Here is a 16,135-nt window from a genome sequence, read left to right as displayed (position 1 = left end):
TACCCCTTCTACCCCAGTAACTTTCGTGGGCTCCACCCACTCCGGAGCAAAGCTTGGACCAAACTTCTCTGGCACTTGTCCTGGCTGCTTCTCTCCCGCCCTCTCCCCACCCCCCGGTGGCAGTGGTCTGTGCCTTTGCTCCGCCTCCATCGACACCGGAAAAGCCCCCCTCTCTAAGCTAATGGTGTGCGCCGTAACCATGACTCCCGCCTGCCGAGCCCTGGGCCTGGAGCTGTTGCCATGACTCCCCCTGAGTCAGTCGGCCGCAGCAGTTTGGAGTCACCGATCGTCCTCCCAGGAGTCTCTATCGGACTTGGGCGAGGGGGGCTTTCCAGCCTTTCCGCCGAGCCAGACCCACTCGCAGCCTCGACAGCCCGGAGAGAAAGCCGCCTTCTCTTTTCTCTTCCTCTTTCTTTCCCTCCCTCCCGCCCCTTCTCCCTACCCTTCTTCCCCCACCCCCATTATCCTGAGTGAGTGAGGAGAGGCCTGGAGGTGTGCCCGCGCATGCTCGAACTCGGAGCCCTCCCGGCCTCAGTACAGGGTTTTAACTCGGTCTGGGCGTACTGAGGGAACCGGGACCTCCCTTGGTAACACCCCGCGGAGATGGGTGGCCGAAACCGAGGAAAGGGAGGTTCTTTGGGGTCCTAGTTTCTTGCCCCACTGCTGGATGGCAATCAAGAGACCCGTGGCCACTTCGTGCACTTGGCCCTAGAAGCCACCTAGCCTGAATTTTCCGGGCCTTGAATTTGCCCCTACAAAATTGTTTAGTTTTGATATCTTTTGTCTTTATTAATTTCCCTAATCCACCCTTTTCTCAGTTCCCTACTCCCCACTTCATCTTTTTTTTTTTCTCCCTGTTGAACTTTCCTGGATTAGTTTCCCCATCTGTAAAATGAAAGACTTCAACTAGCTGGCTTCTGAGGCTCCTTCCAGCAATAGATCTAGATTATTCTGTAATCTTGTGATTTCTTTTCCAGCCTTATTATCCATCTTATTGTCCCCCCCCCCTTTTTTTTAACCTCTTCCAGTCCATAGTTCACTTTCAATGTTCATTAATAGAGCTCCAACCACTAAAACTCATAGACTGTCTCATTCGGCTTTCCTGCTGCCATGTTGTGGGTAGCGAGTTATTTCCCATTTCATATACCCAGGATAATTTGGAACAGTCTCTCTATTACTCTGCACTATAACGGTGATGCTGTGTTGGGTAAACTAGAAACTAAAATGGAGAAGTCCATGTTGGTAAATACAAACATTATTATATCAAGTCAAAATGTATTAGAAAAATATAGAAAACCAACTGCATTTTCCTGTTATTTAGTGCTTGTATTAAGAATTAAGTTTACTCCTTTATGAATTGGTTATACAGGGTAGCTTATTGGGGTGTTAATCTTTTTTTTTTTTCATTTTTTTTTCTAATTTTTTTTTAAACCCTTGTACTTCAGTGTATTGTCTCATAGGTGGAAGATTGGTAAGGGTGGGCAATGGGGGTCAAGTGACTTGCCCAGGGTCACACAGCTGGGAAGTGTCTGAGGCCGGGTTTGAACCTAGGACCTCCTGTCTCTAGGCCTGACTCTCACTCCACTGAGCTACCCAGCTGCCCCCTGGGGTGTTAATCTTGAATGCTATTTTCATAATCAAAAACATTCTAGCTTTAAACTGGATTCAGAATTACCTAAATGAGAATTGAAACTAAAGGATAATGCCTGTATTTAGTAATTATGAAATTTCATGTTTACTTTTAAAGACTAACACTACTTTCAGTGAACCAAGAGAAACTAGTGGGAGGAATATCAGAAAATGTATCTCTCTGGGGCAGGAGAGCTCTAATAAATGTAGGCCAGGTCTTTCTTGGTAAGAGTGGTAAGTAACTGAATTCAGTGGATTTGACTAGTTAGGAAATCTCTAATTTTTTTCTACAAAGAAGTACATCCCTGTAGTTTGTTAGAACCTTTATATGTAATCTTCACAGACCAAAGCCATCATTTTTTGGTAATACATTTAAAAGCAATTATTTGTTCTAGTTCTTTCGTTTTCAGAAAATTGATAAGTTGATTATTTTAGTTTTCAGAATCAATCAAAAAAGATACCTATGAAGTCATGTTGAATTTCAGAATTACATGAAAAAACTAAAATATTGGCTTATCCAGCTTCCTTTTCCTAATCTTAGATTAGAGCAGGAAACTTTCCTGCTTTTACAGTTTACAGATAAAATGCTAATCATTACAAACTGAAGAAGCTAGAGTATGTAAGAGTTTTGAATTCTGAATAAAAACAGAATAAATGAATGAGTTCTAAAACATTTATTAAATGCTTCATGTGTGCCAACCACCATACTAAGAATTGGAGATACAAAATACAAATGGAAAATCCACAGAGTCCCTCCTCTCAAAAAGCTCACATTCTAATAGAATTTGTTTGTGTAAGTTTTGAATTATATATTTGTCTGTGTCAGTGGAGTAGAAAGAAGGCCTGATTCCAAGTAAGAAAAAGTGGTTTTATATCCCACTTTTGCCACTTTTAGTTTGGCCTCTTGAGCAAAGTCATTTAACCTCTTTGGTCCTTAATTTTCTTGTCTGTAAACTGGGGAGACAGTGGATGGGATGACCTTTAAAGGGACTACTCTCAGTAAATCTATGACCCCAGGGTCTGTGAAAACTGTGATGATTTTGGTCCTTGGTTGAGCCCCCAGGACATGCTATTACAGTATTTGTTTCTTCTTTGACCACTGTGTAGTACTGGGCAGCATATTCTCTTTCTCTTGAACTTTGGTTTTCACTTAGTTAGGAGAAATGTTGTATAATGAGGTGTAACCCTGGCTTACCTCACTGAAGTTTGAAGTACAGTTGCTTTTTTAACCTTTGTTATTCTCATACATACAGAAAACTAGCCTATCTGATTTATAATTATTTTAGGGTCTTTCTTTTCAGGGGAGGTTAGTTAATTAGCATTCATTTAGTATCTGCTATATAGAAAGCATGTACAAATGTTCTTTGCTATGTAGAAACTACATATGGGGAATTTCAATCTTATGTTAGTTTACTTCTCAATTCAATGACTAAATATTAAGCATTTACAATGGGCAAGACTTTGTGCTATTTTTTTCCCACTTTGTGGAAATTTTTATTTATTTTGAAGAAATCAATGATTTTACTGATGTAAGGACCTCTGGGTGGGGTGATTCTCCCATATGGATCAATGTCTTAGAGAGTTATCTGGGACATTCAAAAGTTGTGATTTGCCTAAAGTCACATAACAATTTGTATCACAGGTGGAATAAGAAACCAGGTCTTCCTGACTTTGAGGCCAGGTCTCTGTCCACAGAGCTTCTGTGCTTCTCAGATGTGGGAAAACAAAACATCAAATAAAAAATAGCCCCTGTCTTTAAGGAGATTTGTCTAATCAAGGAGATGAAGCATATTCTTAAAAATAAATTACTGCATGAAGAAATAGAAAGAAGGCTCAGGGAAAGCTCCATGGAGGAGCTGGGCCTAGAAAGAGGATGCAGGGGAGGGAGTTCTGGGGAAGGGGAGAAAGTTTTTAGTTCAGTAGTATGTTTTAATTTTAATTTAAAAAAAACACCACTAAGTGCCCACTATCTTATTTGGGTTTTAAGTTGCTATTGTGTCCAACACAAAAACCCGCCTAGAGAGTTTCCATTCTTTTTTCATGAGATATTTTAATATTATATAATAATTACTTTATGATTATTTCTAATATTTTATTGGAAAATTCTTCCCCCCCCCATATTTCTTGGTTACTTGCTACATCCATAAGTATAAGTGATGCTACCTTGATACAAAATTTTTAGAAGCATTTTTCTAATTTTAGTTGGAAGATTGAATTCATTCTACAAAAATCTATCTTATTAAAAACTTGGCTAGAATGTATCAATTCTATTAAATTCGGTATGCTTTCATATAAGGCCCGGAGTGGACAGGAATTGTTTTATCTATACTGTTTTATCTCCCTGAACACCTGAAATAGTGTTATCAGCATGTATTATGTGTTTCACATTTTTTAAATGGATCTGTTGAATATTTTCACTTGGAGTAGGGGAAGGAGAAAAAAAGGTTTTACCTCTCAGAAATAAAAACTCCTCACTGTCCCTGTTCTTGAGGAGTTTACAATTCAGTTGAGGTGAAAACTCAACCCTAAAATTACTAAGGACTGATTACTCAAAACAGAAGAAAATAATGGAAGATTAGTTTAAAATGGTACCTTGGAAGGCTGGTGTGGGCACTGATAGTTATTTGCCTACTTAGGCAAAGGGCCATGTTATAGTGTTGTCCTTCCACAACTTAAAAAAAAAAATTGGTAGAACCTTCTGTATAAGCATTAGACAGAATAGAATGATTTAGAAAGTCATCATAATTTATGTAAAGTTGGCATTTTGTTAGTAAAGAGTGGTATAATTGTATGACAGTAATTGGGGTGGAATGAGAGGTATAGGAATGAGAGAAGGTAGAAAACTCTTACCTTCTAGTTGGTTACATCATATTGCATTTCTAGAATAATATCTTGCACATAGATACTCCAAAATTTGATTCATTCATTTATTTATTAGCAGGAACAAAAAATTGAGGCCCATAAATTTCTATTCAAAAGGAATCTTAGAGATCAAGGCCGAATAAACCCTTTGATTGCAATTAACAATATGTGAATGAATAAATGAAAAAATCATTTAAATGCTTATTGTGTGCTAGATACTGTTCTAGGATATAAATATTCCTTCCTCCCAAAAAACAACAATAGTAATCCAAACCTGTCCTTGGTAAGTTTACATTCTAATAGATGTGTATTTTTAATCCTTACATAGAGAAGAGTATACATATAGGGGAATATTGGCCAGGGAGGAGGGAAGTTACAGTCTTAGGACAATGTAAATTTACCCTGCAGAAAGAGTTATTGGAGTATTTTCAGATACTTATTTAGTATGGTTCCGAGTTGGACATATTGATTATGTGATAATTGAAGCCATTAGAATCAATTATGTGTAACATGATCTCAACATTCAGCTTATTTGGCATTATATAGCTCAATATTCAACTGCTGCTTATCAATAGCTGTTGACATTTAGAGGGGGAATGAATTCCAGTGATCTTTATAACTAATTAAGTAAAGGTTAGGAAATGGTCTTTATGAACATTTAACAATCCAGAAGTTGAACAAATGCCACATTATGGGCCATATATATTCAAGATTTCCTGTAGCTCAAATTACCATAACTTAAAAATCTTATTTGTGCTATTACTTTCCTCTCCCAAGGAAAATGTTCGGTTAGAAGACATACTTCATTATCTTGAGAGAGAAGGAATTGATTCCCTTGCTACCACAGAAGAACAGCTTTGTTATGTCTGGTGTTTATTCCAACATAGCGAGGATAGACTGAGAACTGCTTCTAGAGACCTGGAAGAACTCAGGGTAAAACACATAGAAGAAATGAAAGAAGTAAGAAAAAGTAGTAGTACAGAATTATTCTTTCATAGCCTTACTGTTTTCCATGAGCTATTTTCCTATGTTTGTTTGTAATTTATTTAAACTTTTATCTTCTCCATTTTTAAAAATAACAGCTTCCAAGTAGGATTCTGTTTGCAAAGTACTTCTCTGCTGTCACAAATAAACTTCATAGTAGTTTCAAGAAATATATTATTATTTTAGTAGGATTTATATTGTGAAGCACACTTGAAATGTTCTATTTTTTAAAAAAATTCTTACTTTCTGGCTTAGAATCGATACTAGGTATCAGTCTAAGGAGAACAGTAAGGGCTAGGCAATTAGAGTTAAGTGACTTGCCCAGGGTCACACAGGCAGGAAGTGTCTGAGGTCAGATTTGAATTTAGGACTTCTCATCTCCAAGCCTAGCTGTCTAGCCACTGAACCACCTACCTGCCCTGAAATGACCCATTTCTTCAGTAGTTAACATTAACCAGAAACCACAAAGGAGAGTCCATATTTTAAAATTTCATTTTTTATAGACATTATTACTTTGAAGGTTGGACTGTCTCCCATATTTAGACAATCAGATTGAATATCATGATCCAATTCATGGTTAAAGATAAGTTTCACAGCAGTGTGAAGGATGAGGTAGAGGCAGAAAGTCTTGTTAGGAGATTATTACAATAATCAGGCAGGTGGTCGCATGAGCCTGCATTAAGGTGGAGGCAAAGACAGTAAAGAGGAGGAGATATATTCAAGAAATATTGTAAGGACAAAGAAATCAGGAGGAGAAGGCATTTGATTGTCTAGTATTTCTGCTAATACTATCTCTGATCATGCTTCTGAGAGTCTTGACTCTGCCCTTTCCACTGTTCTCACTGTAAAGAAGTCCATCCCTCCTTTGAATATTGCCCCAGTCTAAGGATAGATGTCAGTATCTGATCTATAAACTACTCTTTCAGTGATTAAGGCTACATAAAAGTGAGGCCGATTGGTGGCACTTGGCCCAGGACTTGCAAATCAAGAACAAAGTCTGGTGAGCCACCTGAAATCTCTCCCCAGATAGCAGAGTGGTATGGAGGTGATCCTTGGTTCTTAAAGGCTATGCCACTGGAGTCCAAACTCAGGAAAGGTTTTGCCCAGGTGGTCTACATGGCAGTTGGCCTGTTCTTAAAAAGACAACATTGGGGGCAACTGGGTAGTTCAGTGGATTGAGAGCCAGGCCTAGAGACTGGAGGTCCTAGGTTCAAATCCAGCCTCAGACACTTTCCAGCTGTGTGATATTGGGCAAGTCATTTGACCCCCATTGCCTACCCTTACCACTCTAATGCTTTGGAGCCAATACACAATATTGACTCTTAAGACGGAAGGTAAGGGTTTAAAAAAAAAAAAAGACAACATAACTCTTTACCCTATCATCTTACCCTACTAGTCTTATGGATGAATACCATTTTTTATAGTTCCCCCATATAGTACCTAGAATATATATCTAATATGTCCCAATATTTTTCTGATTGTGGTAAATGATCCTATATGTAACCTGCATAACTTAGAGTTGGTCAGAGAATTCTACCATTGCAACCTTGCCCAACTGGGAAAGACTCCAGAAATAGACTTGTCATCATAACTAACTTATAGTATAGTTGCAGTGTATTTAATATGGCCACACATTCTCAGTATAAATGGATGCCTCTGCTGACTCACTTGTAATTAGAATTTTCAGATCAGGCAGCAATGAATTCTTAGAGCTCTTAGATCTAATATTTGTTGAGATATCTAGGTAGTGCAGTGGATAAAATGCTGGGCCTGGAGTCAAGAATACCAGAGTTCAGATCTGGTCTCAGACAATTACTAGCTGTGTGACTTTGGACAAGTTACTTAACCACTGTCTGACTCAGTTTTCTCAACTGTAAAATTAGGATAAGAATAGCACCTACTTCCCAAGGTTATTGTGAAAAATCAAATGAGAATGTTTGTAAAGTGCTTAGCACAGTGCCTGGTTCATAACACTTAATAAGTGCTTGTTTCTTTCCTTACGAATTGGCTAGCTTTCTTAAAATTGCTTTTGACTTTCAAATTGATCGTTAGTACTTTACCTGTGTTGCCATTTCTTTTTTTCATGGGATGGGAGCTATATCTTCTTGAGCTCAGACTCTACTAGATAATTACTTCTGTTCATACCACACTAAGAATCAGATCCGGAACACTAATCCTATTCAACTGCTACACTGGTCTCTGGGTGCTACTCACCCCTGAAACCTTAGCTGGAATCTTTCATGTTCCCAAGTCAGAAGAACTATTTTTGTACCTGGAAAGCCCTACCCACTGATGCAGGGTTATCACAAATAAAAAAATTACACTAGGCATATCAGATGAATTGTGAAACTCAAATGAGATGATGGATAATGAATGTTGTAATAGAGATTCTTTTTCAGAGATGAGCTGCCAAAATCCCTTCCAAGTCTCAAATTCTGATTCTATGAAAACACTTCATAGGATGCTACATAGAATCATTATCACCTCCACTGAAATAGAGTTGTAGAAGCCACCTTAGGCTCTTGAAAGCTTTGCTCATGAAGCATGAGCTGAAGAGTTGCCTGGTGGATAGAGTATTGGAGTTAGAGTTGAGAATACCTGAGTTAAGGTACATATTAGCTATGTAATCATAGGAAAGTAACCAAACCTCCTTCCCTAAAGCTCATTCTCCCCCTCTATTAAATTCAAACATGCCCACTAATATATCTTCCAACCTTAGTTGTGATGCTCTGAAAGATGGTCTTGGTTCAACAAAAGACTTTGTTAACTGAGAACCAACCTAATAACCAATTTGAGTGAGGCTCATCACTTAAAAGCTGTTCACTTAGTGGTGATGATTTTTTTTTATATTCTAGTTAACGAAGACATCCACCAAAGTATGGAGTGTGAAATAACAGATTTGTAAAGTATTTGAAGTGCTACTTGCTTTGAGAAACAATTGTTATCAAAATTCCTTTCTGCAGCTTATTTGGCTGATTTATTTTGGTTTTAAAATGTTTTAGAGATGTATTCAATGGCGGCTGCTGCTTCTGTTTTAGGTGGAAAATTATGTGAATCATGTCCGTCATTTAACAGAAGAAAGAGAAGCCTTAAATCATGATTTTGAAAAAGAAAGTGAACAACTTCAACTTGAATTTAAAGAACTGCAGCTCCAACAGGGTAATTTTTATTTGAAACTTTTCAGAAGTTTGTTTTGATTACATGGAAGAGTATAGAAGAGGTTACTTTAAATGAAATATAATCATGAAGATTAAAATGTGGTAGAACTGCACAAATTTGTGATTTGTACCTGGTCAGACTGCTTCAGTACTCAGAGGTTTTGGGGATCTCCTTAGCTCATCAGTGTGCTTCCAAGTCTGAATACTCAGTAGATATTCTTGAATGTTGAAGAGTTATAGACTACTCTTGAAGGGCAAAGATTATTTTGTTGTTGTTTTCTTTATATCATTGGTGCTTTGTAAAGTGCCTTATATGTAGTAGGGATTTATAATTGCTTGTTGAATAAATAAATGACTATGAGCAAGTTATTTAGCATCTCTAAGACTGCAATTGCCTCACCTCTAAAAAGGGACAATAACAACCAGAATATATAGCCCACAGGGCCATTGTGAGAACAAAAGAGACTATGTATATATAATGTTTTACAAACCTTAAAACGAATATATAAATATCAGCTAATTCCAGTAATAAGGGCATGAATCTTATAAATGTAGTATTTGTATACAATGATTAATATTTTTGTGATATTTAATAAGGTAAATAAAGGGCAAAGACCCAAACTGGTCACTAGAGCTGAGTTGGGCTGGTCTCTAGAGTTGTCTGAAGGGTATTATGGGGAAATAGAGAATAGTCAACAAGATCTTGGTCTGAGCAACTTAAGTGGGAGATTACCTAGACCTAGGAAGCTGAATTAGTTGCATGTTGAATCTGTAATTACCAAAAGGATATTTTGAATAGGTTACTTGTCTCATTAAGAAAAATCTAGTAAAGAACTGGTTGCAGAATCAAGAAGAATACTAGTGCTTGAGGCTACAGAGGCCCTTCTTGGGTAAAGACCAGGACACAGACTATGAGAGCAATCAATGACCACACTTCTTTTGGGGATCTTTTGTTCCACTTTTTGTTCTAAAAAGTATAAGAAATGGGACTGGGAATGGGGAGCTGGGAGCCTGGAGGATAGCTGTGCTGCTTTTTAAAGATTCTCTTGCCTAATTATCTAAGCATTGTATAGTCTAATCACCTTGAACAAGGATAAGATGTTATGAGATTTTGAAATTTATAAATTTTCCAATTCTGAAATGCTTTTATTTTTGCAATTTACTCCTCCCAGAGGTCCAGCTAAAAGAGATTGAAGAAATGTTGGATCAGGAGGGCTTATCAGAAATTGCTCAGAGCAGTCCTAGTGAACAGATTGCTTATTTATTGGTAGAGAGAACAACCCTTTTGGAGAAGCTGGAACTGGCTGATCCCAAGTTAAATTCATATAACTCTGTGGGTAATGGCCTTCAGGAAATTCATCTTAAGGTATGCTAGAATTAACTTTGAACCTAAAAAATAAATTAATGATTAAAAATCAATGCTCTCCTCTCCCCCACCTCACCCGATTAAAAATATAGGCTAATTTCTCAATTAGCCATGTCAATAGAAAAGAACAATTAATGAAAAAAAATTTTTAAGGTTTTGATGGTTTTTGAAATGTTTCATATAATTTTTTATTATAGAAAAATGATCCTTGTAATTAAATTTTGGTTAATATTACAATTATTTTGTATTCCTTGCTCATTAACTGAGAAAGCAATTTTAACTATCAAAAATTAGAATATGAACTAAGAATCCTGATTTGTCAAGGTTTAAATTGTGCATTCAGACAAAAATTGTACTTTTCTATCTTTATAATGCATCAACAATATCTAGAATATCACCACCATTGATTTCTTTATTCAGACATTAGAAGATGATCTTCAAAAACAACAGGAATATTTGCAGTGGCCAAAAGAAACCCCAAACAAGGTAAAGAGTTTTTATAGTTTTTTTCTTCAATTTCAAGATGACAATTCTAAATTATCTTTTACTTTATAGTAGATGAAACATTCAAAATCTGCCTATAAACTAATAATGAATGATTCTTAAAAACTGACCACATTTTATATCTGAATGAATATTATCCTTTTTTTTTAAAGTATTATCCTTTACAAAGTAGTCCATCTGTAAGACTTTGCATTTGTTCCAATGATTTTACTGTTACTTAAAATATTTTGGAACTACTAGTTGGGAATTGGCCTCAAAGTTTGTGGCATATCTCTTTAATATCCTTGTTGATCATAGGTCTTCATCCTTGGAGGGATAGATTTAATTTTTTTGAAACAGCCAAAAAACTCATTTGGAACAATTTTTGGTGAATGAGTTTCTTGTGTCCTATTCTTTTATGGGGAGTGGAAGCCTCATCTAGAGACTGAAAAGAGAGAGAAAGTTGTGGGGATATGGAGTGTGAATATAGTTAAATAAGAGTGCCCAAATGAACAGCAGCAAGCCAGTCAAAGGTTAAAAGACAAGAAGCCACAAAGAAACAGGCTCAGGAGCTGGACTAAAAAACATAGTCTGGGTTCAGGAACAGTAGATCCAGAGCTGGTGCTGAAGTAGAGGTTCCAATCAAGTAGAATTAGGAACATCCTGGAAGAAGAGCACAGAATTTTGAATAGTGGCAGTGTTCTTTATGCATAGAATTAGCTCAATTTGATAGCAATTTCCTGCTGGCCATCTTTCTGCCCCAATGGGAGGCAGTGGGGTGTAGAAAAATTTGTAGTGAGGAATCTGCTTTAAGCATTAGCTAGCTGTGTGGCTCAGGGTGAGTCATTTAACCTCCATGAGGCTTAGTTTCTTCAGCTGTAAAATGGGGAGAAAAACAGCACTTATTTACTAGGTTTGTTGTGAGGATTCAAAGAGACAATGTTAGTGCAGTGCTTTGCAAACCTTAGTGCTTTGTAACTGTCATTATCCTCCCACAACCTCCCAGCTTAGCTGAACACAATAAAGCTGTGGGTGTGGATATTTCCTCTTATAATATTTATGGAGATCTCAAGGTCATGACTTTATGGTGAAAGGCTTCTGTCAGCTTAGGTGAATACTCGTTACTAAAAGCTAATGTTTTTAAAGATTCCTGTGTTTGGTGGGCTCAGAATCCACCAAATTACTGAGACAGTCCTGCTCTTTGATTTCAAGATGTCTCTGGCTGTTACATTATTCTTATCTATCTAGGATTATTGGAGGTGGGTGAAGTTTGGTAGACATAAGTCAGGTTTTAACTGAATGTGCAGCAGCAGAGACTAATGGAAAATGGGTTAAGGCAGGTAATCTAGTAAATAGGTGAAAGGGATCACTATGTGGATTAGAAAGGTCCAGTTTCCTGGATATATATATATACATATATATGTGTGTGTGTGTGTGTATGTATATATGTATTGGGTAACTAGCCACACTCAACCTTTGACATGAAAAGAAAGAGAGAAAGATTTAGTAATGCTATCGATGTGCCAAATGCTGTGCTAAGTTTCAGGGATAAAAATTTTTAAAGTTTCTGTGCTCATTCTAATTAGGGGATATAACACATATAGGAGGGTTTAACTTCAAGGTGGATGCAAGGGTCTAGAGGTCTTCAGAACACAGCTGCAAGAATGCAAGGCTCAAGGGTCCATAGGATGCCTTGGAAGGTCAAATGGCAATGCATGCATGGAAGGCATGGTGGTAGTAAGACTAGATGATATTTAGAGCAGGATAGCAGGGTATATGATAAGGCCTCCTCAGTCTTACCAGGACTGGAGCTGGTTACTCCCCACTCTTCTGAATGTAGTAAGCAGCTATGTCCAATAGGAGAGGTTGGAATGAGGAAGAGTGTTGGCTCACACCCATTAGGAAGGAGTGAATTGGCTGGAGAGTTGGACTACAGCAGGGACTCTGAGTTCTTTCCAGAAGTGATGAGTATGGGAGTGGGCAGGGAAAGATCAACATCTTGCCAGGATGGGGAAAGGGGAATAGTTTTTTTAAATTTATTTATTTAGAATATTTTTCCATGGTTACATGATTCATGATTTTTCCCACTTCTCTTTCCCTCCCCCCCCCCCAAAAGAGAAGCAATTTCACTGGGTGATACATGATGTATCATTGTTCAAAACTTATTTCCATATTATTCATATTTGCAGTAGAGCAATCTTTTACTGCCAAAACCTCACTCATGAAAGGGGAATAGTTTTGACAGCGAGGTGATTCTTTCTTGTTGGGCATACCAGATGTGGATCACCAATGATTTGTAGCTGTGGTTACCTACTACACTGTAAGTCGGCATGGGCTGCCTTCAAGGTCTGAGCATGGAAAAAAACTGGGTGCTGCATTCATAGTATTTATATAAAGGATTTGAGGTGAAAAGAATTTAGTCTTGGGCAGTAGGATAAACCAATCATTTTGGTGATATGATATATTGTGCTTGAGATACTACATACAAATATGATCAGCAAACCATCCATTTATTTATTTATTTGTTTGTTTGTTTGTTTGCTTTTAACCCTTACCTTCTGTCTTGGAATCAATACTGTGTATTGGTTCCAAGGCAGAAGAGTGGTAAGGGCTAGGCATTGGGGGTCAAATGACTTGCCCAGGGCCACACAGCTAGGAAGTGTCTGAGGCCAGATTTGAACCTAGGACCTCCCGTCTCTAGGCCTGGCTCTCAATCCACTGAGCTACTCAGCTGCCCCCTAGCAAACCATTTATTGAAGTAGAATGATATACTGTGGAAATGTGAATATTACTTATAGGGTAGTGACCAGAATAATCCAGAAGTATGGGAGAAACTGGGACCTTCATTGGAGTGAAGGTTTTGGAGCCAAAAATGAATGAAACAGGTGAGTAGCTAACTTCAGTGAGGTTGGAAGATCTTTGATAGAGGAAGATATGAATCTTTACAGTCAGATGTCTTGTACCTGCTACTTACTGATTTGATCTCGTAGGTCTGGCTAAGACCAAGTAGTTATAGTTTGCAGTTTTCAGAAGTATGGACCTAAGCAAGAGTTGCTTTTGCTGACTTACCATGAAATTATAGGACTTACTCAGGACCACATAGGTGTAAGAATTTAAATTTAGGTTTTATGCTAAATATGAGAATTCTAAAGTAATATTGTGGTCACAGATTTTAAAACATTACAGCTTAAGTCAAAATTACTTTTAGCAGCTTTATTTACAAAGAGGTGGAAAGAGTGAAAGTGGAAAAATGTAGATAGAGACAGAAAGTACTGCCTAGCTACAAATACCCTAAGTTTAATCCCAATGTCTCTAGATTGCAAATGTGAATCTGAAAGTGAATCTCACCAGAATCCAAAGTCCTAATTAGGAAGCTGAAATCAAAAGAACCAGGAGGCACTGAAGAATCCACCAAGAACCTTCAGTACACGCAAGGCTAAGACTGCCAAGAATCTCACCAGAACTCGCACTGAAGAGTGTCCCACCAGAACTGATGCTGAAGAGAGTGTCCCACCAAAGCGCCAATGAGCAGAGAGGGTCTCCTCACCAAAGAACCAAGGAAGAAACTCCAATCACTACCACAAGCTGATGCAGGATCCAGGGAAAGAGTCTCTTTTTCCAGTCCAGCTCACCAACAGAGAGATTCTCCCTGAAACCTCGAGTTGGCCTTTTTAAAGCAATTATCTCGACATCACTTCCTGTCACTCCCCTACTTTATGGAAACCAATCTTAGTCTTTCAATTTGCCTAACACTGTGCAGGGGGTGGACAGTGGCCTCTGGACTTGTCACCCACTTTAGCTAGCAAGTGACTTGTGAACTCTCATACTTAGTGACTGGTAAGGTACTAAGTAAAGGTACTTAAGTTTTTGACTGATTAACTTAAAAGTTGCTGATTGATAGACAAAGAGAGTTTGATTCACTCTTTACACAGGGCATCATGGCCAGTTTGGAGTAGAGCACTCACGCCTCCAGAATAAAAAAAAGCCTTAGCTTCCAGAAAGCAATATAAGTTCAGACAATATATCAGTTCCATTGTACTTCTTGCATTTTGGCTTCCTAAATTTTGGCAGAATTTTTTGGCTCTGGCTCCTCTCTTAGTCCCTTGTCTATTGATGTTTCCCAATTAAATTTAATTCAACAAACATTTATTAAAAGACTACTTTGTACAAGACATTGTGCTAGGATAGATACAGAGATGATAATTTTAAACACAGTCCATATACTCAAAGAGCTTATATTTTGCTTTGTACCCCTTTGGATACTGACTTTAGATTAGTCTTGTCTTGTTTCCCTCAACTTTAGCTTCCTCGTTCTCTGAGACCATTACCTTTGTCCTTGCCTAGGGATTTTCATGATTACCAGGGATGGCGTAGCATCAGGCAAGGAAAGACAAGGCAAGGCAAGGCAAGGCTCCTTCTGAGGTGGCTGATCTGCTAGGTGTTGGTACTCTGGTTTCTGCAGTAGTGCATCTGCTGATTTCTTTCATGGCTTTGTGTTATAGAAGGTTATGAGACTAAATCTGCTAAAACAGTGTCAGCAAACTTGATTTTGGTTGAGCAATTTAAAAGTGCTCTAGATATGAGTGTTTGGTGGGTGATAAAGAGTGTTGATCTCCATTAAGTTTCTGTCACTTGAAAGTGACTTAGCCATCAGCAGTTCTGTGTGCCATTCTCATGCTTGATAATTGATTGATTTTTCTCTTATCACATAATTTTTCCACTGAAGACATCTTTTGAAAGAAGTACTCATAACAATACTGCTGTGCATCTGAGAGGATGACTTCTACAGTATGGATGCCTTCTCTGCTATGAATTGCTTGTTAACAACTAGGTAAACTAAGATGAAGACAAAGGAAAACATTTCATGAACTCATTGAATATAGCATTTACTTTCAGTGTCCAATGGAATACTTAGAAGTATGAGCAGGTTGGTTAAAAGCATTATCAGACATGAACACCTGGGAATGAACTTGTAAATTGTGCCCCAGGAAACTTAGGAACCTTTGTTGGCCTTCTGGCAATGTAGAGATGCAAGAGTTCCTAACTGTAGTATGGTCTTCACCTTACTTGAGCCTATTCCTTCTCTGTTGAACCAGTATGTGCTTTAAGAATTCCGTATCACCCTTCTTGAGTTGGTACTTCTGTAGTCTGATGAATAGCCTCTTCTGATGTAATCCCTAGACAATGGACAAGACCTATTCTTTGTCCTATATGAAGGTCTAGAAACAAGAGAAAGTTACTGAGAGAAACTTCCATCTCATTATTCAGTTTTTGGAAGATGGGGATTATGAACTATTCTAAGATTGTAGGGATATTTCATAAACTGAATGGCAGAGTCCAATATTAAAGTAGAAAAATTGTCTGAAGTAATATTTTTCTACAAATCACCTTTCCAATTATAGATCAGATTCTGTACATTACTTAAGTTCTGTTTTGTGACTATCACCATCCTCGTCTATTAGTATGGTGTTTGTTTGTAGCATTCACATAATCATATCAAAGCCACCACATCCTGTGCTTCATTCAACAAACTATTTAGCACCTGCAATAGATAAAGTATTATATTAGGTTATGGGAATATAGCAATACAATTAAAAACTGTGCCTTCCTACAAGGAGGATTCAGACATTTTTAACAGTAAGTACCAACACCC

The 16,135-nt window shown here is 37.8% G+C and overlaps 1 protein-coding gene across 1 annotated transcript in view; it reads left to right on the top strand.

The window, feature by feature from the left end:
- Positions 1-1,166: 1,166 nt before the first annotated feature.
- CCDC30 (coiled-coil domain containing 30) overlaps positions 1,167-16,135 on the top strand; it is a 155,231-nt gene continuing 140,262 nt past the window's right edge. Inside the window, exons 1-5 of the mRNA XM_044668758.1 lie at positions 1,167-1,242; positions 5,269-5,451; positions 8,514-8,634; positions 9,806-9,999; positions 10,420-10,485. Of these exons, the coding sequence (XP_044524693.1) occupies positions 1,225-1,242; positions 5,269-5,451; positions 8,514-8,634; positions 9,806-9,999; positions 10,420-10,485 (582 nt within the window). The 5' untranslated portion in view covers positions 1,167-1,224. The remainder of the gene's footprint in view (positions 1,243-5,268; positions 5,452-8,513; positions 8,635-9,805; positions 10,000-10,419; positions 10,486-16,135) is intronic.

This window comes from Gracilinanus agilis, chromosome 3, assembly GCF_016433145.1.
Source record: "Gracilinanus agilis isolate LMUSP501 chromosome 3, AgileGrace, whole genome shotgun sequence".
Lineage (NCBI taxonomy): Eukaryota > Metazoa > Chordata > Mammalia > Didelphimorphia > Didelphidae > Gracilinanus > Gracilinanus agilis.
The sequence above is the reverse complement of the archived record's forward strand: the minus strand, read 5'-3'. Positions and strand labels throughout refer to the sequence as shown.